Source organism: Nerophis ophidion, linkage group LG17, assembly GCF_033978795.1.
Source record: "Nerophis ophidion isolate RoL-2023_Sa linkage group LG17, RoL_Noph_v1.0, whole genome shotgun sequence".
NCBI classification, from domain to species: Eukaryota; Metazoa; Chordata; class Actinopteri; order Syngnathiformes; family Syngnathidae; genus Nerophis; species Nerophis ophidion.
The window spans coordinates 31,645,681-31,670,241 of NC_084627.1; the positions used below are offsets into that span (position 1 = coordinate 31,645,681).

The 24,561-nt window shown below is 37.5% G+C and overlaps 2 protein-coding genes across 7 annotated transcripts in view; both read right to left on the reverse strand.

Annotated features, from left to right (window-relative positions):
- Positions 1 to 15,556, reverse strand: part of ror2 (receptor tyrosine kinase-like orphan receptor 2) — a 144,861-nt gene extending 129,305 nt beyond the window's left edge. The window contains exon 1 of the mRNA XM_061876743.1: positions 15,398 to 15,556. Within this exon, the coding sequence (XP_061732727.1) occupies positions 15,398 to 15,473 (76 nt within the window). The 5' untranslated portion in view covers positions 15,474 to 15,556. The remainder of the gene's footprint in view (positions 1 to 15,397) is intronic.
- Positions 15,557 to 20,728: 5,172 nt separating this feature from the next.
- Positions 20,729 to 24,561, reverse strand: part of sptlc1 (serine palmitoyltransferase, long chain base subunit 1) — a 68,123-nt gene continuing 64,290 nt past the window's right edge. For 4 of the 6 annotated variants that reach the window (XR_009802444.1, XR_009802440.1, XR_009802446.1 and 1 more), the window contains exons 5-8: positions 23,616 to 23,802; positions 22,839 to 23,500; positions 21,473 to 21,620; positions 20,729 to 21,330 (exon numbers count right to left, since the gene is read on the reverse strand). The gene's annotated coding sequence lies outside the window, so the exon portion shown is untranslated. The remainder of the gene's footprint in view (positions 21,331 to 21,472; positions 21,621 to 22,838; positions 23,501 to 23,615; positions 23,803 to 24,561) is intronic. The other 2 variants (XR_009802441.1, XR_009802442.1) reach the window with 2 other exon arrangements.

Below are 24,561 nucleotides of genomic sequence, written 5' to 3' on the forward strand. Positions count from 1 at the left end.
TTTGATCAAACATTTTCTAACATTCCACACACAAACTAATACAAGCACATAAGATTTTTGCTGATATTTTATCAGTTCAATATTGATATTGACCAATAGTCAAGGCTCCAATATGAATATCAAATCAGAAGTAAATCAGGACAACCCTAATTATAACAAGTTTTTAACGGCTTTATTAAGTAAAGTATATGCATAGTAATCTATTACTATAACAAATATATTGGGAGTCTTTCTATTAAGAAAGTTTGTGAAAATTACTGCAAAGGAATAATTGCATTACAGTAGGCTACACTGTGTGCATGTTTCCACGTTTTTGTATTGATACTCCCCTCAAACCATTTAAAAAAAATCATAAACTCTGGGAGACATTGAATATGTTAACAAAGTAGTTCAGTCGTGTTTTATTTGAATGCTCTAAGGTCAGACTGGATTATCACATTACATGGTGACTCTACTCTGTCTTGCTATTGGTTGAGATTTAAGACAGAACTTGCATATAGAGACTCCTCTCTATCGTTCCTATCTCTGTGTGCTCTGCCACTGGCTCTTCTGTTCAACTTACTTCCTTACAGGGAAGAAAGCTGGGCTGCTAAAGTGCTTCCTCATGTGGCTTCCAGTTGGTTTTAGTTAACTGAGGACTGGGGAGCATGTTCTTGGATCTGATCCATGTGCAAAGTATCCTGAGATACTGCACATGCATCCTGTCACATGCAAGATGTCTGCAGATATAACATACATTAAAATGCATACAATATACACACAAAATATATTTAAAATGTAACTTTTTTTAACAAAAATTTTGAATGATCATCACAATTGTAAAAAGGAATAAAATAAAAATTTCATATATAGCATATATTTTAAAAATATTGAAGTTGATAGAAATAAGAACGTGTTTTTATATGACATTATTTACTTAAATTATATATTCAATTAAAATATGCCAATGTGTTCAGACTTAAGACTAAAAAAAAAATAGACTTCGTCATTACATGCTGATTCAATGTAAACATCAGGCAGAAAAATGATAAATGTCTGTCATTCATTCATTCCCCATTCAGAGCACTTAAACATGCACCCCCACTTACAGAGGGCAAAATCGCACCTTCCTGACAAGACGCTTGTGTTTGGAACGCCAATAAGCACATGTTCAACATGACTCATTCATTCATTGCTTCATTGCTGCTACAACTCAACCCTTGTGACCGTACATACACATTCTGTTGGGACCGTTCATACAAATCCTGTTGCTAAAGCTTACATTGACTTCTTTTATGTCCATGCTTTCCCTGCTACTAAGAAACCCCCCGTTGCACACTATTCAAGAACATTGTTGTCAAAATCAATTCAACTCTACTTAGTATGTTTCTTCAATCAATTAATAGAAAACCAGCTAGAAAAAATATTACAATTAGCTTTTAGCCTTAAAATTGCTAAGGGAAGTCTTACCTGACATATTTGACACAATAGCAGAAAATAATGAGAGTAGGTCTGGGCGATTATGTCAAAAATCTAAATTACGAATATTTGCTGAGATTGGCTCCAGCACCTCCCGCAACCCCAAACGGGACAAGCGGTAGAAAATAGATGGATGGATGAATCTATTTCCTCAATCTGGGTTAATGCAAGATTATTCTACTCTGAACTAGTACTCTACATTTTGCTCAATGTCATCCTTATTGTACTACCTGTTTGTTCCTGCTTAGAAGCATAGCATAACACACTTGGTCTACCAGAGCATAAAAAAGACATAGCAGGAGGGATCAGTCAGTACGAGTCCATGCACCAAATTAGTCACATTTTTTCTCAAATAGTTTGGCTCTAAATAGGCATCCTACAGCCTATGGAACCACTTTAATCCAATCGTGTACGGTTTCAAAAAAATCAGGGAAACCTGCGCAACATACTTGTAGAGATTATATAGCCTCTGTGTTTTTTCCTGACCTAACGTATAAACAATGTACATATCTGTACATTGTGTGAAATTTTTGATGTACTGTAGATGTTGTTTAATTTCTAAATGCGTAAACATATGTAGTAGTGTGAATGTATTACCCCTAAACCTTTTATTTTATTAATGCAAAATACACAATGGACGCTAAACTTTTGTAAAGTCTATTTTCTGTTATATATTTTCAGTCTTACAATTCTAAAATAAATAATTCATTTTAATCAAAAAAATTCAAAAGAAGGAACATCAATAACGGGCAGAATAATTAATTTATTGACAGTACAGTGTGAAAGCCAATGTGTTTACTTTTTAATTAAGTAACCAAATTCTTAAAGGAATATGACCTGCAGAAGCACTTCCTGACAAAACATCCCCATTTCAATGTTCGGACCCCGATCCCTTGGACTCTTGAAACTGTGGCCCTCTTCATTATGTAGTTGAATAGCCCTGACCTATGTTACCCACTGTGCCAGTGTTTTTGGATGTAAACAGACGAGGGCAACTCGATACAAATATAGACAGTAACGATACCAAGTATACCATCCATATAATGCCAATGCTACAGGTCGATATTTTTTACTATCACGGATGGGCTTTCAGGACAAAACACAAATTATTTAAATCAGACTCAATAATTAGGAGGTAATTTCAATATTTAATGGATATTGACACACCACCAGCCTACATTTTTGCCTGATTACAATTGTGATTAAAATAAAATTATTCAAGGATCTTTAAAATTCTATTTGTCAGAATATTTAATCTTTTGACCACATAACAGATGCATCAACATCTCCGGCCGCTGCCATACCCACAAAATGCTGAAACAACTATTTCCATATCATCATCGTATGAAAAAAAAAAAAGTAAACAACTGAAGGAGATAACGTCCGCAGGAACTTATTATGCAGCTCATTTTTATTTGACAATTATTGAAATATCTTGTGTGACATCATGCACAAAAGTGCACTTTATTTGTTTTAAACTATTGTAGTAGCGTTCTGTACAAAAAGTACACTTTAATTAAGTGTTGTTTTGATATGTCATCCTGGTGACATCATTCACAAAAGCGCACTAATAGCTTGTTTTAAAATGTCTCCAATAATCTTTCACTTTCTGTTTTGAAATGACATGGATTTTTGTGCCACTCCTTAATAACTGTTTAATAAATACAGTTTTGGTAAATTGACTTAGTTGCGATTTCCCTCTTTGCATTAAAGTTTAAAATGAGCATATATTAATGCAGTATGAACAAGAATGTTTTAATGTAGACACATAGAAGCATCATACTTCTGTGATTATATGCATCACGTGTTAATTTAAGGCTAAAGCAAAATATCGAAATATATATCGTGTATCGTGACATGGCCTAAAAATATCGAAATATTGATAAAAGGCCATATCGCCCAGCCCTACTATAAAACTTTACTATGACTAAATAATGAAGGCTTGTTTAAATGTGTGAACTGAAATCCTATTGCAAATTTGGAAATCGAAATCACAACTAAGATTAAAAAGGGTTTCCCCTAGCTTGGCAATATACTTGTGGCGGTGGGTCAATATGACATCATCATATAATTTTGGATTCTTGGCGATACATACATACATTTTGTGTAAAAAAGCTATATAAAAAAATTACACACATTTAAAAATCTATGTTATCAGTAATTGGTATTAACATATTATCAGTAATTGGTATTAACATTTACTGTTTCTTATATTATGCTTTTTTGCTCTATTTTCACATTTCTGCTGCTTATTGTAGAATGTATACAGGCCATATATTAGCTCATTTGGAATTTGATGCCTGCAACATGTTTCAAAATAGTTGGCACAAGGGGCAAAAAAGACAGAGAAAGTTGAGGATTGGTCATCAAACACTTATTTTGGAACATCCCACTGCTGAACAGGCTAATTGGGAACAGGTGGGTGCCATGATTGGGTATAAAAGCAGCTTCCGTGAAATACTCAGTCATTCACAAACAAGGATGGGGCGAGGGTCACCACTTTGTGAACAAATGCGTGAGCAAATTTTAAAAATTTTTAAGAACAACATTTCTCAATGAGCTATTGCAAGGAATTTAGGGATTTCACGATCAACAATCCGTAATACCATCAAAAGGGTCAGAGAATCTGGAGAAATCACTGCACGTAAGTGGCAATGCCCGTGACCTTCGATCCCTCGGCACATGGGCTCAGGAACACTTTAGAAAACCACTGTCAGTAACTACAGTTCGTTGCTACATCTGTAAATGCAAGTTAAAACTCTACTATGCAAAGCAAAAGCCATTTAAAAGCAAAAGCCAGAAACGCCGCCGGCTTCATTGGGACAGAGCTCATCTAAGATGGACTGATGCTAAGTGGAAAGTGTTCTGTGGTCTGACGAATCCACATTTGAAATTGTTTTTGTAAACTGTGGATGTCGTGTGCTCTGGACCAAAGAAGAAAAGAACCATCCAGATTGTTATTTGCAAAGTTCAAAAGCCAGCATCTGTGATGGTATGGGAGTGTATTAGTGCCCAAGGCATGGGTAACTTACACATCTGTGAAGGCACTATTAATGCTGAAAGGTACATACAGGTTTTGGAGCAACATATTTTGGCATCCAAGCAACGTTATCATGGACGCCCCTGCAGCAAGACAATGCCAAGCCACATGTTACAACAGCGTGGCTTAATAGTAAAAGAGTGTGGCCTGCCTGTAGTCCAGACCTGTCTCCCATTGAAAATGTGTGGTGCAATATGAAGCCTAAAATACCACAACAGAGACCCCAGACTGTTAAACAACTTAAAATGTACAAACCCCGTTTCCATATGAGTTGTGAAATTGTGTTAGATGTAAATATAAACGGAATACAATGATTTGCAAATCCTTTTCAACCCATATTCAATTGAATGCACTACAAATACAACATATTTGATGTTCAAACTCATGAACTTTATTTTTTTTTTGCAAATAATAATTAACTTAGAATTTCATGGCTGCAACACGTGCCAAAGTAGTTGGGAAAGGGCATGTTCACCACTGTGTTACATCACCTTTTTTTTAACAACACTCAATAAACGTTTGGGAACTGAGGAAACTAATCGTTGAAGCTTTGAAAGTGGAATTCTTTTCCATTCTTGTTTTCTGTAGAGCTTCAGTCTTTCAACAGTCCGGGGTCTCCGCTGTCGTATTTTACACTTCATAATGCGCCACACATTTTCGATGGGAGACAGGTCTGGACTGCAGGTGGGCCAGGAAAGTCCTCGCACTCTTTTACTACGAAGCCACGCTGTTGTAACACGTGGCTTGGCATTGTCTTGCTGAAATAAACAGGGGCGTCCATGATAACATTGCTTGGATGACAACATATGTTGCTCCAAAACCTGTATGGACCATTCAGCATTAATAGTGCCTTCACAGATGTGTAAATTACCCATGCCTTGGCCAATAATACACCCCCATACCATCACAGATGCTGTCATTTGAACTTTGCGCTTATAACAATCCAGATGGCTATTTTCCTTTCTGTTCCGGAGGACACCATGTCCACAGTTTCCAAATATGATTTGAAATGTGGACTCATCAGACCACAGAACACTTTTCCACTTAGCATCAGTCCATCTTAGATGACCTCGGGCTCAGCGAAGCCGGCTGCGTTTCTGGGTGTTGTTAATAAATGGGTTTTGCTTTGCATAGTAGAGTTTTAACTTGCACTTACAGATGTAGCGACCAACTGTAGTTACTGACAGTGGTTTTATGAAGTGTTCCTGAGCCCATGTGGTGATATCCTTTACACACTGATGTCGGTTTTTGATGCAGTACCGCCTGAGGGCTCAATGGTCCGTAATATCATCCCTTACGTGCAGTGATTTCTTCACATTTTCTGAACCTTTTGGTGATTTTACCGACTGTAGATGGTAAATTCCCTAAATTCCTTGCAATAGCTCGTTGAGAAATGTTGTTCTAAAAAACTGTTCGACAGTTTGCTTACAAAGTGGTGACTCTCGCCTCATCCTTGTTTGTGAATTACTTAGTATTTCATGGAAGCTGCTTTTATACCCAATCATGGCACCCACTTGTTCCCAATTGGCATGCACACCAAATAAGTGTTTGATGAGCATTCTTCAACTTTATCAATATTTATTGCCACCTTTCCCAACTTCTTTGTCACGTGTTGCTGGCATCAGATTCTAAAGTTAATGATCATTTGCAAAAAAAAAAATGTTTATCAGTTAGAACATCAAATATGTTGTCTTTGAAGCATATTCAAATGAATACGGGTTGAAAATTATTTGCAAATCATTGTATTCCATTTATATTTACATCTAACACAATTTCCCAACTCATATGGAAACGGGGTTTGTACATCAAGCAAGAATGACAAAGAATTCCACCTAAAAATCTTAAAAAATTGGTCTCCTCAGTTCCCAAACGTTTACTGAGTAAACACTGGTAAAAATGCCCCGTGCCAACTTTTTTAGCAATGTTTTGCTGCAATTAAATTCTAAGTTAGTGATTATTTGAAAAAAAATTCTCAGTTCAAACATTAAATATCTTGTCCCTGCAGTCTATTCAATTGAATGTAGGTTGAAAAGGATGTGCAAATCATTGTATTCTGTTTGTATTTATTATTTACACATCCTGCCAACTTTCACTGGTTTATGGTTTTGTACTCCAAGAGATGCTCGGCGACCATGGGCGAGACAAAGCCGAGCATTTAGGCAATCAATGACTTTCTAGTTTGACTGCAGTGAACAACCCACTATATTCACCCCCATTGAAGGCAATGGACGCTCGGCTTCAACAGTCAGTACGTGTCCATGCACTAAATCAATCAGATTTCTCAAATAGCCCGACTCTAAATAAGCCTCTTACAGCCCATGGAAACACTTTAATCCGATCGTGTTCAGTTCCTGAAAAGTCGGACTAACACACCTGGATTATGCAACTGGAAACCGGATGTTTCAAGTGGTTGTTGGGGCCGGAGAGGACTCTTCATATGGTGCATGCGCCAGTCTCAATGTGCAAGGTACAACCCCAAGCAGATAGGATTCAATAAAAACAACACTTTTTATTTGCTTCACAAATTAAAAATCAGAACACGTGGAGGTGCATCGATGATTTAGTGCATGGAAACGCACCAGAAGAGTGGAACAACAAGTTAACTTAGTATGCTTAAATATGTTTCATTGTATCCATAAACCATATCCAATTGTATTTACAATCCATAAAGTATGTGAAGATAAACATCACAAAATGCTACAAATTCAGTCAGCCATTTTGAAAATTCCGCTCAGAATATTTTCTGCAAATACCGAAGATTCTACATCACTGTAGAACAACAATACTCCATTTACATGTCGTGACCTGAAAATTAATCAATTATGAGTAATACTGTTATAATAAGCGCCAACGCAGATGCCCTATTTTAGCAGCACTTGATAGCAGTGAGCTATCGCTAGTTTATGCTGCTATTGTTACCACGCTAAGCTGGTGGCTTCTTCTGCTTCGTCTCAAACTTTTCAAAAGTTTATTCTACATTATAATTCATGTCGTAGACAAATTTGTACCGAGAGCCTGATCTACTTTCACATCCCCCAAAATGGTAAAAAAGACACTAGTTGCTGCAATGTGTTTAACCCTTCCTAAGGATTTGACTTTCATGCAGAGAGGGAAACCATAATTAAGTCAATTTACCAAAACTGTATTTACTAAACAGTTATTAAGGAATGGCACTAACATTTGTGTCATTTCAAAACAGAAAGTGCAAGATTGTCAGAGACATTTTAAAACAAGCTATTAGAGCACTTATGTGCATGATGTCACTAAGATGACATATCAAAACAACACTAAATTAAAGTCCACTTTTTGTACAGAACCCAACTACAATAGTTTCAAACAAATAAAGTGCACTTTTGTGTATGATGTCACACAACATATTTTAATAAGTGTTGAATACAAATGAGCTGCACAATAGGAAATCAAATAGTGTATGTCCTTTGCTATGTGATAGGTTACTGAGGAGATTATGCCATTCTTTTGTTGACAAATTTTTTCATATGGTGTTGATCTGGAAATGGTTGCTTTGTCATTTTGTGGGTATGGCACCACTCTTTATTCGCTAGCGGGTGACTTTTCAAATGATGCTACACATTAGCAGTGCTGCTACTTTTTGTAACAACGCTTTTGCCACATACTTGTTCGACATCTTCCCGCTTGAAGCCAAACCACCGCCGGACGATGGACCCTGTGCTGTTTTTCTAAGGAATTAATTATTCCTTCATCTGTAACCAGATTCGCACCTTCTTTCTCTCGTATTACCACTCGCACCACTCCACTAGCATCACAGCTACTGCTACCCATGCTGCTACCTCTCTGCTCATCGAGGGCGTATGACGCAACAGTATGTGACGTATGTAAGAAAGTGCGCTTGTTTTATGTCTCTGTGAGAAGGAGAGACAAGAAAGAGTAAACAAAGCCTGTAGTAAAATGCCCGCAGCTAAAAGCTACTGCGTGAGAACGTCTACTCGGATTTCACGATATAGTCATTTTTATATCGCTGAGACCAACTTGTATTATAATAAGTATATTCGATATATCGCCTAGCCCTAACACAAATATAAAAAAATACAATGACCTTATGAGTAGAGCAAATACTAGTGCAAGGGGATGGTTGAAAGGATCCCCAAAGGCGTTGGCTCTGCTTGATTACAGGGATAGTAGTGTACTAAAACACCCCCACAGCAAAGCAAGGGCCTATGGCATAATTACAACCACCAGCACTCCTCATTCTAACCATCAAGGTGAGTCATGCTGTGCGAGGATCAAGTACTCATTCCAGCTTTTCCACAGCATTTCACTCCAACTTTATATGCAAATTATTGCAAATTATTTCTTAAATGTGTTCTTAAATGAAAATGTCCATCACACCCAAACACACATGTAAGCACACACACAACACAATACACACATACCTGACTGACAAATGTGCATGGCTTTAGCACCATTAGTCTAGATCAGGGGTGTCAACTTTATAGCCCACAGACCATATCAGGCCTGCAAACTAGTTCAACCCGGCCTGCAGCCCGCAAAATAAGTTTGCTAAGTATAAAAATGTGTGCATTTCAGTTATGAAATAAACTGCTGTTATAAATGTGTCCACAGATGTCCCAATAGCAATTTCAGTGTAACTCACATCACTGTTTAAAATGTATGTGTCATCTGACTTTAAGCACCCTCTGGATTGGCTGCTGCAACTCTAATCAGCACAGGTGCAAGCAATAAGCTGTTCCTGTTGTGGCTGGTGGCAGACTAATGTAGTAGCAACGCACAATACCTTTTTTATGTAAATTATCCACTCAACAGATTAAATAACAAAACGGTAAAATGGAAAGACTTTAGTAAACATGACCATCATCTTTGTAGTTCCATAAAGCCCTCGCAATTTGTTGACAGCACAAGGTGCATTGTGAACTCCATTCTAATCTGGAGAAATCACCTCTTAAAAGCGGCAATGCCAGTGACCTTTGATACCTCAGGCGGTACTGCATGTAAAAGGTATCACCACATGGGCTCAGGAACACTTCAGGAAACCACTGTGAGTAACTACAGTTTGTCGCTACATCTGTAAGTGCTAGTTAAAACTCTACTATGCAAAGCCAAAGCCATTTATCAACAACACCCACAAACGCCGCCGGCTTCGCTGGGCCCGAGTTCATGTAAGATGGACTGATTCAAAATGGAAAAGTGTTCTGTGTCCACATTTCAAATTGTCTTGAAAACTGTGGACGTCGTGTCCTCCGGACCAAAGAGGAAAAAAAAACATCGGACTGTTGTAGGCGCGAAGTTCAAAACCCATCATCTGATGATTTGGGGTTGTATTAGTGCCCAAAGCATGGGTAACTTACACATCTGTGAAGGGACCACTAAAGCTGAAAGGTACACATATGTTTTGGTTTTGCCATCCAAGCAATGTGTTTTTCATGACAATGCCAAGACACATTCTGCATGTGTTACAACAGCGTGGCTTCCTAGTAAAAGAGTGCGGGAACTAGACTGGCCTGCCTGTAGTGCTGACCTGTCTCCAATTGAAAAAGGTGGCGCATTATGTCCCACTGGGTCATTATTGTCACCGATGTCCCACTGGGTGTGAGTTTTCCTTGCCCTTATGTGGGCCTACCGAGGATGTCGTGGTGGTTTGTGCAGTCATTATTGTCACCGATGTCCCACTGGGTGTGAGTTTTCCTTGCCCTTATGTGGGCCTACCGAGGATGTCGTGGTGGTTTGTGCAGCCCTTTGAGACACTAGTGATTTAGGGCTATATAAGTAAACATTGATTGATTGATTGATAAAATACAACAAAGGAGACCCCGGTCTGTTGAAGAGCGTAAGCTGTACATGAAGAAAATAATTCCACCTGAAAAGCTTCAAAAATTGGTCTCCTTAGTTCACAAACGTTTACTGAGTATTGTTAAAAGGAAAGGCCATGTAACACAGTGGTAAAAATGCAGCTGTGCCAACTTTTTTTGCAATGTGTTGCTGCCATTAAATTCTAAGTCAATGATTATATACAAAAAAACATTTTGTTTTTCAGTTCCAACAATAAATATATTGTGTTTGCAGTGCATTTAATTGAATATAAATTGAAAGGGATTTGCAAATCATTGTTATGATTGACAGTCATTATTTGCTTTTTATTTACAAATTACACAATATTGTGTAATGGTGACAAAATACCAAACTGTCTTATACCAACATTACATTTTAGGAACGCAATAACCAACATATATCACAACTAACTACAAGATGTGCCTAAAGTCTTGGCACACAGGAATTAGGGCCGCGTAATATATCGATATACACAATATATGGAGGGTTTGTCTAGGTGCACTATAGAAAATGACTATATCGGGATATTGGAGTATACCTTCTCACACAGTTGTTGTGTTGGCATTACACTACAGGCTCTTCCCACTCCTTTTTGTGTCTCCTTCTCACAGACAGCAAGCACACCTTCTTACATATGTCACATACTGTCACGTCATATGTCACATACGTATACGCCCTCGTGGCGCAGAGAGGTAGCGGCATGGGTAACGTTAGCTGCAAGTAAGAGATGATAATACGGCTCTTCGATCCCTCAGGCGGAGCCGTGCGAGTGGTAATACTAGAGAGAGAGAAGGTGCAAATGAAGGAAGAATTAATTCCCAAGAAAAACAGCAGGGGGTCCATCGTCTGACGGTGGTTTGGCTTCAAGTGGGAATATGTCGAACAGACATATTCGTAATTTGTCAAGTGTGGGCTAAAAGCGTTGCTACAAAAAGTAGCATTACTGCTGATGTGTAGCATCATTTGCAAAGTCACTTGCTAGAGAATGAAGAGTGCTTACTCCGCATTTCAACATCGCCATTCGGTGCCACACGTCCACACAATCAAAATGCAGAGGCAAACATTTCCACATCAACACTGTATGAAAACAATAGTCAACAACAGAATTTATTAACGTCCGTAGTAAACTACCACATGGCAATGGTAAATGGTAAGTGGGTTGTACTTGTATTTTCTACCCCTTTTTAAGGAGACCAAAGCGCTTGACAGTATTTCCACATTCGCCCATTCACACACACATTCACACACTGACGGCGTGAGCTGCCATGCAAGGCGCTCACCAGGCCCCATCAGGAGCAAGGGTGAAGTGTCTTGCCCAAGGACGAACACTATTTGATTGCCTATTATGCAGCTCATTTTTATTTGACACTTATTGAAATATCTTGGATGACATCATGCACAAAAGTGCGCTTTATTTTTTTTAAACTATTGTAGTGGTGTTCTGTACAAAAAGTGTACTTGAATTTAGTGTTGTTTTGATACGTCATCTTAGTGACATCATGCACAAAAGTGTACTAATAGCTTGTTTTAAAATGTCTCTGACAATCTTGCACTTTCTGTTTTGGAAATGACATGAATGTTTGTGCCATTGCTTAAACACTGTTTAATAAATACACTTTTGGTAAATTTACTTACTTGTGATTTCATTCTCTGCATAAAAGTTTAAAAGTAGCATATATTAATGCAGTATGAACAAGAATGTTTCAATGTAGACATATAGAATCATGATACTGCTGTGATTATATGTATCAGGTGTTAATTCAAGGCTAAAGCCTAAAAATATCGAGATATTAAAAAAAGGCTATATCGCCCAGCCCTAACAGGAATATAAATTAGAACAACTAAAATAATTAATCTACAAAGAAGAAATGTAAAATTAAATTAAAAGAATGAATAAATATGTTCTAAATATTTTCTTGATTCTGATTTATTGTTATTCATACTATAATATTTGAGATGTACTATATCTTTAAATGATTAAACTCATGTTCACTTATTTGAAACAACTTTTTTACGTAATCATATATGTCCCTAAAGTCTAGACTAAAAATGCATATATCATACAACTATAATACACACAGTATTTATATTCTTTAAAAATAATTTTAACTATGTTTTAAAATATTTAATTTTTAAACTTGTCATTTATAATTGTTTAACCTAAATTATAATATCTACTAAATGTATAATTTAAATTTAAAAATAAATGTAACAGGCTGTCCCTGAAGTCTAGACTAAAAATGAACATCTTATGCAATTAAAAACTATATACAGTTTATATATTTTCTACATAATGTATATAAATAATTGCCTTTTTTCTATCTAATTTACTACTACTATTATTATTATATGTTTCAATTTTGATAATTTAGGTTTAAGCATGTTTTTAAAATAATTAATTATTAAAATTATAATGATCAATTTATAAAACAATTCTAATACACGTGTCCTAAAAGTTGGACACTTACGCAAAATTGCATAATTTATACATTTTAAAAATATATATATAATGGATAATTATTTTAAAAAGAGTAATAGTTATGTTGTATGAATGGAAGGTGGACAGGTCTTTTCTCCTTTAAAAGAAAAGAATGTTATAGTGACAGTGTCTGATTGAGATAAGATAGAAAATAATTGCTTCTTGCACAACTCAAAGAGAGTTGGGGGGTAAAGGGGGAGGGGTGACCCCCGCTTCATAGCAAATGGTGAAAACAGGAAGTCTCTGCAGCCTTCCAACACCCCCATCCCTGCAGGGAAGGTAAATGAATGAAGATGAGGGACAAAGCCGAGACTCAACAAGATCTGTGGAGACAATTAGCATGACAACTACGCGGTGTGAAGATGACTTGGAGCATCAACAGACTCTTCCTCAGTTGAAAAAACAAAACTGTCCCAACCTTTTCCACCCAGGGAAACATTCACTGAGATTCAAGCTACTTCAATGCATTCAAATAAAAAGAAAAACTCTTTAAAAATACCAACATGACACCTACTAACCACAAAATATTAATTGGTTCATCATTACCAAAAACATTTGAACAGCTTGTCATACCTTTTCAGTGTATTAAGTACATATTGAGTACTTAATACAAACTTAGTACAAACTTTTTTTACGAGGGACGCACACTTATAAATCAAAAGGGGTATTTTGATGTCAAAGATGCTAAAAGCATGTAGGTCGATATATGTGAAATTATTTTAACAAAACATCTTAGTAGTGTGTTATCGCTGACAAGGCTAAGTATTGTATTATCTCTTAATTTATGATTATTAATAATGTTTTAATTGTAACTGAAAGACAAGAGCCCCCACCACAAAAAAAAAAACAAGCTGCGTGCCCAAAATGGCTCTGTGTCTGCAGTTTGTACACAAAAAAGAATAATTACAGTACAGACTACATTTACACAGCAGGATTCGATTTTTTTCAAGTTGACTGTTAACACTGCAAGTAAAATGTAATATTTATCAGACTCCAGCCTAAATGGGCAAAGGGCCAAATGAGGCCCCAATGTGGTCTCGAAGTCACTTGCATATGCAGTTTGATAAAGGAAAAACAAAGGAAGTTGACCGGATTTTGTAAATGAACAAAGAAATCACTACGACTACTACAAAATAAATACAAGTCGCCACACATTAAAAATTAATGTTTTTATACATGAAAATAAATTTACGTATTATAATGTATGAACTGATGTATATAGTTTAATATATTTTGGAGATTCCAATCTTTTTATGGCTGTTAAGTAGAGGCAACACGGACATCAGCCTGAATCTTAGCTTTATTTTTCAACTCACTTACGTAAAAAACTAATGTAATGTATGTAGCATGCAAACAAATACACCACAATGTCAATTCTGGTCCTTCAACAATAACTATTTAAACGGAATCAAAACATATATTCGTATATTACATATAGTCCATTTTTGCGCACTATTATTGACTAGTGGTGCACCGAAAATTCGTCCGTCGAAAAAACACTTTTCTCACCGAAACTAGATGTTGTGACAAAGTATCCACTTCCACTGACTGGTCGCGTCTTTCCCTGCGCACACAAATTACCTAGCACACCCAAAGCATACGGGTCACATTCAAGTCACATTGCCGTTTAGACTGAAGTCACATTTGAAAAGATCAGATTTCGATCAGATTTGGACTACCTTCTGAAGTGTCATGAATTTGATGCCAAAACATAAAATTTGAAGCACTTGGAGCGTTTAAACTTGCAACAAAAATCAGATCTCTGTTACTTGAGGGCAAAATAATCTGATTAGGTGTGGAGTGTAAACGGAGCCATTATTATTATTTTTACCAAACACAATTAGAGCTAATAAAATCTAGCTGTGGGCCCATAATGGCCCTGTGTCTTCACTTTGGACACACAAATCATAGGACTATGCCACACTTACCTATTCTAATGTTGTCATTAGGCCTAAATGTGAATTTTTACCAAACATTGATCAGGGCCAATAAAAAAAAACAAAAAAAACAAGCTGCTGGCCAAAAAATGACCTCCAGTCTTTACTTTGGACACCAAGAAATAATGCTATGCAATTTGTCTATGGATATTCTCATTCATCCAGATCATAATAATCTCAGGGCATTCAATCGATCACAACTGGGCAGATCGATGGAGTGGCGATCAACCTGAGAATGCTATGCTAACTTCTAGGTAATGTTAGAATGTGGCTGGGGCCAATAAAAAAACTGGGGGCCCAAAATTGCCCCAGGCCTTCACTTTGGACACCAGTAAAGAACAATTCAATGACTATGCCATGCTATGCTTACTTCTCAGTAAAGTTGTATCATCGTGCCTTAAAGTCTTAAACTGTTTTTTCATCGAACATCAATCAGGGCCAATAAAAAAAACAAGCCGCCGGCCCGAAAATGTTTTCATTTTGGACACAGTGTGTGTTTTAAAAGATTACGCTGGACGAAGAAAAGTCAAATAAAGAATACATTTTTTTAAAAACTACAGTTAAAACGATGGAGAAAAGTGAACAAAGGTGAGAAGAAGATGCAAACGAAGCGCAAAGCGTGGCCGCTGTTCTGTATGAATTATGATCTTGTCTTACCGAAGCATCTCATGACGACACCCAGAAGAAAAAAACACATCCAAAACAAATTCCTCACTGGGAAAGAAAAGTTCATTTTGTCTTCTTTTAGCCGCTTCTTGCCTTCTTGTTCTGCCTGTTAGAGTCAGCAGGCAGTCCGGGACACAAGGAGTCGGGGCGACTTGTGAGGAGGAGTAATGTCTGCTGGATCCTGCAGGACGAACACGAGCAACGCAAACTAACGCAACTCGTACTACTGACAACTCAATTTAGGATATAAAAAAATAAAGACTTTGCAGCAATAGGACAACATCGACAGACAAAATATAGTTACTATAATGCAAGTACACATGCAACTTGTTGTCTTAAAAATATTTTACCCTTATATACATATATATATATATATATATATATATATATATATATATAAACACCAAAAAAGAAACAAAAACCAAAAGTTTTTTTTGTTTTTTTTTGGGTAGTTTTTGTTTTTGTTTTTAATTGATTTATATTTGTATATGTATATATATACTGTGTGTGTATATATATATATAAATATATATATATATATATATATATAAATATATATATATATATATATATATATATATATATATATATATATATATATATATATATATTAGGGGTGGGCAAATTAATGCGTTAATTACGAGTTAACTCATCGATCTGTTAACGCCGACAATTATTTTATCGCACATTTGCGTATGTTGTTTACACGCTTTTATTTTGTTAACGCCTTTTCTTATAAAGATGGCGGCGCCCGGACGAGCTTCGGCGTGGAGGGGCTGTTGGTAAAGATGGAACATTTGGCAAAAATACCGGACAATTCTGCAAATTTCATGGCTGGCTTACAGCGTGGTCACTCCGGGATCACTTAGGACCGCCAGACAATTCTGAATGTGGATAGATCGGGCCGTTTTGGACTGAATGCCGCGTGCTTGCTATACCGGCTAGCTAGCATGGGAATACTTTGCCGGCTACATCCAGCAGCCTGTGAAGCAGTTTATGTTTAGTCTTTCTATTTATGAATAATGCAGACGAGGAGCGTTGGCTGAGTTCTTAACATTTGCTTTCAGAGCGTGCATATCACAACATACAAGATGCCGTCATGGCGACACACAACCTTTACCGGGCTACCGCACATGTTCGTGACTCCTGTTGCATGCTGGGTAGGGTAGTTCTTTTTTTCCCTGGCTCATAACATCACAATATAGTACCATGTATATGATGCGTTCAGTTTATCAAAGCACCAAGCAAACAATCGGAAAATTCCCATCATATCAATTCTTAGATATGGTCATAATTATTTTAAGTGCACTACGCATAATAAACACAACATTATTAATATTGCTACTACGGATAATTTAATCAAAAATTCCCTAAAACAGCCCACTACCTATTATATAGGTTTTTTAAACATAAGATCTCTGATAAAAAAAAATGTTCCTGCTGTTACCTCAGAAATTGCCTGTTCGGATGTTATAATTGTGGCTCAGAGATTTGTATGTAGATTATATTTATTTTCCATAACAAACAGGATAACTTAAATACCCTGGCAGTGGAAATAAGCTTAAATGTTTATATTTACATTTTTTGAGTTGATTTTCATAAAATATGCTATTTAACTGCTACTGTTTAACAAGTACTGATTTGAATTGTGTTTGCACAACAAATGTTTTGGCGCTTTTGTTCATGTGGGAGAATATTCCAATAAAGGTGCACTACACACTACTTTTGAATTCATTATTGGGCTTTGCGTATACAATGCAGTTAATCGCGATTAATCAGAGAAAAAGTGCTAACTTCGATTACAATTTTTAATTGTTGCCCAGCCCTAATATATATATATATATATATATATATATATATATATATATACATATATATATATATATATATATATATATATATATATACACATATATATATATATATATATGTGCGAGTGTGTGCGTGTATAAATATATATATGTGTATATATATATATATATATACATATATATATATATATATATGTGTGTGTGTGTGTGTGTGTGTATATATATATATTTAAATTTGTATATATATATTTATATTTATATATATATATTATATATATATATATCTGTGTATATATATATATATATTTATATATAAATATTTAAATATATGCGTGTGTATGTATATATATGTACAGTATATATATATGTGTGTATGTATTTATATATATATGTATATATATACGTGTATGTGTGTTTATGTGTATATATATATATGAGCTTCAAGCACACCTGTGAAGTAAAAAACATTTCAGGCTCTTGAAGCTCATCGGCAGAATGCCAAGAGTGTGCGAAAAAGTAATCAGACAAAGGGCGGCTATTTTGAAGAAACTAGAATATAAAACATATTTTCAGTTATTTCATCTTTTTTTGTTAAGTACATAACTCCACATGTGTTCATTCATAGTTTTGGTGCCTTCAGTGACAATCTACAATGTAAATAGTCTTGAAAATAAAGAAAACGCATTGAATGAGATACAGTTGTGGTCAAAAGCATACATTTGTAAAGAACATAATGTAATGGCTGTCTTGAGTTTCCAATAATTTCTACAACTCTTATTTTTTTGTGATAGAGTGATTGGTGCACATACTTGTTTCTCACAAAAAACATTCATGAAGTTTGGTTCTTTTATGAATTTATTATGGGTCTACTAAAAATGTGACTAAATCTCCTGGGTCAAAAGTATACATACAACAATGGTAATATTTGGTTACATGTCCTTTGGCAAATTTCACTGCAATAAAACGCTTTGGGTCAAAAAGCTTCTGGTTGAATTTATGACCACTGCTCTTGATGAAATTGGTGCAGTTCAGCTAAATTTGTTGTTTTTGTGACATAGACTTGTACCTTTAGCATTGTCCACATGTTCTCAATGGGGTTTAAGTCAGGACTTTGGGAAGGCCATTCTAAAACCTTAATTCTAGCCTGATTTAGCCATTCTTTTACCACTTTTGACGTGTATTTGGGATCATTGTCCTGATGATTTCAGGTTGTCCTGAAGAATTTGGAGATAATCCTATTTCATTGTCCCATTCTCTCTGTAAAGCACCAGTTCCATTGGCAGCAAAAAGGGCCCAGAGCACAATTCTACCACCACCATGCTTGACAGTGTTCCTGGGATTGAAGGCCTCACTTTTTCTCCTCCAAACATAGTGCTGGGTTTTGTGGCCAAACAGCAAAAAATGTTTTTCATCTGACCACAGAACTTTCCTCCAGAAGGTCTTATCTTTGTCCATGTGATCAGCAGCAAACGTTAGACGTTTCAGCCACACTAAACCAGTGTTTAATGTCCTCCCACTCGAACAAATTTTTACACAGGTAAATCAGCCGTGTATTTCTTGAATCTCCGGCACTTAGCTCTGTATGGACTCATTGATCGTTTACAGAGTGAGTTCGGAGAGAAAGTGACGCCACAAAGACCTCGCCCACACAGGAAGTGACGTCAAAAAGAACACGCCACAGCCAGGTTCATAATAAAGTTTCGTAGCTCGGAGCCAACCACTGGAAATATGAAGGTGAGTCATCCAGACATGCCTGTGTTTCTCCTTTTTCTACATGTACAGACGCTTGTGGAAAAGACACATGAATACCTTAGAGAATGCGATTGCAGCTATTTGGGATACAACACTTCTCAGACGGCAAGAGAACTTTCAAATGTCCAGCCGGGTTAGCTGTGATGCTACTTAGCGAAAAACTTTTTCTATTTGTCAAAGGAGCGTCAACGAGAATGCGAGCTCCCGTGGATTTAATAAAAAAAAGAGACCGTGTGCTTTGTATTACCTGACCGTCGAGGAAAATGGCGAATGCATTTGGACTGGCAAAGCAGACTGTATCAGTTATTGTCTGCCATGTATGTCACAGACTTAACGTCTCGGTCTAGAGTATATAAATTCACCAAAAAACGAATGGACAATGAAGGTGAAAAGAGTGAGGAGTGTCCTGACCAGATATCTAGATCCCTAGATTGATTTGTGTAAAATATTCTTTATCACATTGTTTACTTTCACATGTCCATCAAAGATGTGACTAATTTATGATGACTCAGGTGTGATTCACTACAATAGGACCCCACATCACACTGGATTCCAGTTAATGGAAATACCATAACACTGGATATTGTTCAAATAAGTTAAATGTAAGAACTTGCACACAAAGCAACTCTGGAGGTGACTATGACGTGCGCATTTTCCGCGCATGCGTACTAGGTCGCATGGCGCCGGCGGATGGAGAGGAGCGGGGGTCTTACACGACCATTGTGTGTGTGTGGACACGGATAGGGTTAGGTGTGATTTACCCTGGATAACTTTATATTGTAAATGGTGCCTAAGATGTACACTACATCTTAGGCACCATTTACAGCATCTTTCCAGTGGTTAGCTTCGAGTTACGAAACCGCATTATCATGAAGCTGGCTGTGGCGTGTTCTTTCTGACGTCACTTCTTGTGTGGGGCGCGGTCTTTCTAGCGTCACTTCCTTTCTGAACTCAGTTTGTAAATGATCGATGAGTCCATACAAAGCTAAGTGCCGGAGACTCAAGCAATACATGGCGCATTTAGCCGTGTAAAAATTTGTCCGAGGAGGGGGACCTTAAACGCTGGTTTAGTGTGGCTGAAACAGGGCTTAGACTAAATAATTATTTGTCTAAGGCATTAGTTCTCAAATGGGGGTACGCGTACCCCTGGGGGTACTTGAAGGTATGCCAAGAGGTACGTGAGATTTTTTTTAAATATTCTAAAAATAGCAACAATTCAAAAATCCTTTATAAAAATATTTATTGAATAATACTTCAACACAATATGAATGTAAGTTCATAAACTGTGAAAAGAAATGCAACAATGCAATATTCAGTGTTGACAGCTAGATTTTTTGTGGACATGTTCCATAAATATTAATGTTGAAGATTTATTTTTTCGTGAAGAAATGTTTAGGATAAAGTTCATTAATCCAGATGGATCTCTATTACAATCCCCAAATTGGGTACTTTAATTTGTTGATTACTTCAATGTGTAGAAATTATTTATTATTTATAATTGAATCACTTGTTTATTTTTCAACAAGTTTTTAGTTATTTTTATATCTTTTTCTCCAAATAAGTCAAGAAAGACCACTACAAATGAACAATATTTTATACAATTAAATAAATCAGAAACTGATGACATAGTGCTGTATTTTACTTCTTTATCTCTTTTTTTTCAACCAAAAAAGCTTTGCTCTGATTAGGGGGTACTTGAATTAAAAAAATGTTCACAGGGGGTACATCACTGAAAAAAGGTTGAGAACCACTGGTCTAATAAATTTAAATAATCCTTTATTTTATCAACCTTTGGAAGATAAGTCAGAATGAGCACTTTCTTATCTTATTCTTATTCTGTAAAATGTACTATTCTACATAGTAAATTACATTAAATATCATAGAAGTATTACATACATGGACTGTAGATGTCAACAATATTTACAATGTACTGCAACAGTAAATGACAAATGAATAGAATGCATGTCAATGTCTTTTGCATCTCAGAGAATAGTGAGTCACTGTGTATCCATGTCTGGATAATAACAGGTGCCATAATTTGCTATTAACTATTTTGTACTTCCAGCATATCGACAGTTTGTCCGCTTCTGCTGGGGATATCTGGGAAAGGAGATAAGGGTGGCACTACCATCTTGTGTAGTACACAAGATTAGAACAACATTTCCATCGATGGACTACACGGGGTTCCAAGACGTGCAGTGACTGCAACAGAATCCACACGGCCACTGTAGTTAACGCTTAGCGAAGCGACTCCTGTGCTTGGCGATGGCTTCCTCCTTGTCTGGCTTCTCCAATTCATCGCAGAGGAAGGGAGGCACATCCACGGTGACGCTGACTGGTGTTCTCTCGTCAGGGGTCTGTCTGCAGCCAGCAAAAACGTCCCTGATCAAGTCATCTACGTAGCTTGCAAATTACAATTGTACATTTTCCTGCTCACAACATAATAAACTTATCATGATACAAAATGTCAAGTGTTTACATGTTTTGTGTCCTCTACACTTACGGTAATTGGCTCTGTCATGATTTTCTTGACCACATGGCCCCCTGCTTTATACTTCGGGTAGCGTACTGCATAGCGCTCAGCACCCGCTTTTGTAGTGGCTGTAGGGCGGCTCGAGTTTTCATTCCAGTGCAGCCCACCATGCAGGTTCCTAGGTGTGGTAACAGAATAATGTAATAATTAGACATTGTGTACTTTACTCAGCAGGGAGAACAGATACATTTGAACGTGTGTGTTTAATGATGTCATATATCCATCCATCCATCCATCCATCCATTTCCTACCGCTTATTCCCTTTTGTGTATTAAACTGTTTATTAAATATTGATCTCCTGCAATAATGAAGCTGTTTTGTAGAAACAATTCAAAAATCCTTTATAAATATATTTATTGAATAATACTTCAACAAAATATGAATGTAAGTTCATTAACTGTGAAAAGAAATGTGAAAAAAAATCTAGCTGTCAGTGTTGACAGCTAGATTTTTTGGGTGGACATGTTCCATAAATATTGATGTAAAATATTTTTTTTTGTGAAGAAATGTTTAGAATTAAGTTCATGAATCCAGATGGATTTCTATTACAAGCCTCAAAGAGGGCACTTTAAGTTGATGATTACTTCTATGTGTAGAAATCCATCCATCCATCCATCCATTTTCTACCGCTTATTCCCTTTCGGGGTCGCGGGGGGCGCTGGCGCCTATCTCAGCTACAATCGGGCGGAAGGCGGGGTACACCCTGGACAAGTCGCCACCTCATCGCAGGGCCAACACAGATAGACAGACAACATTCACACTCACATTCACACACTAGGGCCAATTTAGTGTTGCCAATCAACCTATCCCCAGGTGCATGTCTTTGAAAGTGGGAGGAAGCCGGAGTACCCGGAGGGAACCCACGCATTCACGGGGAGAACATGCAAACTCCACACAGAAAGATCCCGAGCCTGGATTTGAACCCAGGACTGCAGGACCTTCGTATTGTGAGGCAGACGCACTAACCCCTCTGCCACCGTGAAGCCCTGTGTAGAAATCGTGATTTAGAATTGAATCACTAGTTATTTTTATATATTTTTTCCAAATAGTTCAAGAAAGACCACTACAAATGAGCAATAGTTTGCACTGTTATACAATTTAATAAATCAGAAACTGATGACATAGTGCTGTATTTAACTTCTTTACCCCTTTTTTTCAACCAAAAATGCTTTACTCTGATTAGGAGGTACTTGAATTAAAAAAATGTTCACGGGGGGTACATTACTAAAAAAAGGTTGAAAACCACTGCTGTAGTATTTTGCTCCCTGGCCCCCAAAGTCCTAGTGGCAGGTGGTAACCACCGACGCTACAGACAGGCGATCAGCCTAATTCTTACCTGTATGATAAGGCTACGGAACGCCTCCACCTTGGAAGTCTGGTGTTCACCCGACAGCATGGCGATATCTTTCAGCAGGGACTTGTTGTTGACAACCTACTCCAGTTTCACTGCTGAAGGTGAACCTAAACATAAATTTAAAATAGAACAATGTTTATACAAACATTTTCCAGTCAACTTGAAAACTGGTTATATATTTACGAGTTTATCTGAATTTTTGGACTTTCAAAAGATCCATTCATCCATTTTCTACCGCTTATTCCCTTTGGGGTCACGGGGGGGCGCTGGTGCCTACCTCAGCTACAATCGGGCGGTATGCGGCGTACACCCTGGACAAGTCGCCCCCTCATCGCAGGGAACTTTCAAAAGATGTGCAGGAAAATACTGCTATTCCCTCACTGCTTTCGGGCAACTTATTAGCCTACTTACTTGGTTTGAGACCTTTCTTTTGCATACTTCTACCGTGCAGTTGTCCATGAGCACAAATTGGGAAGAGGTTGCCATGGTCCTTGTGGATGTTCTGATTGTGTCGCTCCACAGACTTCCAGAAGTTCCCCCTCTCCAGGCTGCCCAGTAGAGGTGGTTAATTATACTTACAACCCAGGGCTTCAGGTCTTCACAGTCCTTCAGCTTGACGACGGCCTTCAGTTTCTTCCTGATGGCTACAAACAGAAAAAAGCAGAAATTTGTGGATTAAATACAATATCGGATTCATCTGATCACTAATATGTACACACTACTTCACAGCTTGTCATGCATACAAATAATCCAACTAACATTTTCCAACATGCCAGATATCATAGCAGTGCCGTGTATTGGGCATGTTTGCGCGAATCCATTTAGCGATCTGTCTGTGTCTGTCTGTTAACAGCACCCCGACACCCAGGTCCCAGCTGATCAGAAGCTCCACCATACTCTTCAGTCCTTCCATCTCCATATGGTAGCTGCCATGACATTCTTTGCTCTGAAATATATATAACAGAAAATGAATGAGCAAAGAAAAAAAGGAAAAAGGGGGTTAGTATGAACTTCAATCAATCAATCAATGTTTATTTATATAGCCCCAAATCACAAATGTCTCAAAGGACTGCACAAATCATTACGACTGCAACATCCTCGGAAGAACCCACAAAAGGGCAAGGAAAACTCACACCCAGTGGGCAAGGAGAATTCATATCCAGTGGGACGCCAGTGACAATGCTGACTATGAGAAACCTTGGAGAGGACCTCAGATGTGGGCAACCCCCCACCCCCCCCCCTCCCTCTAGGGGACCGAAAGCAATGGATGTCGAGCGGGTCTAACATGATACTGTGAAAGTTCAATCCATAGTGGCTCCAACACAGCCGCGAGAGTTCAGTTCAAGCGGATCCAAGACAGCAGCGAGAGTCCCGTCCACAGGAAACCATCTCAAGCGGAGGTGGATCAGCAGTGTAGAGATGTCTCCAACCGATACACAGGCGAGCAGTCCATCCTGGGTCTCGACTCTGGACAGCCAGTACTTCATCCATGGTCATCGGACCGGACCCCCTCCACAAGGGAGGGGGGGACATAGGAGAAAAAAGAAAAGAAGCGGCAGATCAACTGGTCGAAAAAGGAGGTCTATTTAAAGGCTAGAGTATACAGATGAGTTTTAAGGTGAGACTTAAATGCTTCTACTTAGGTAGCATCTCAAACTGTTACCGGGAAGGCATTCCAGAGTACTGGAGCCCGAACGGAAAACGC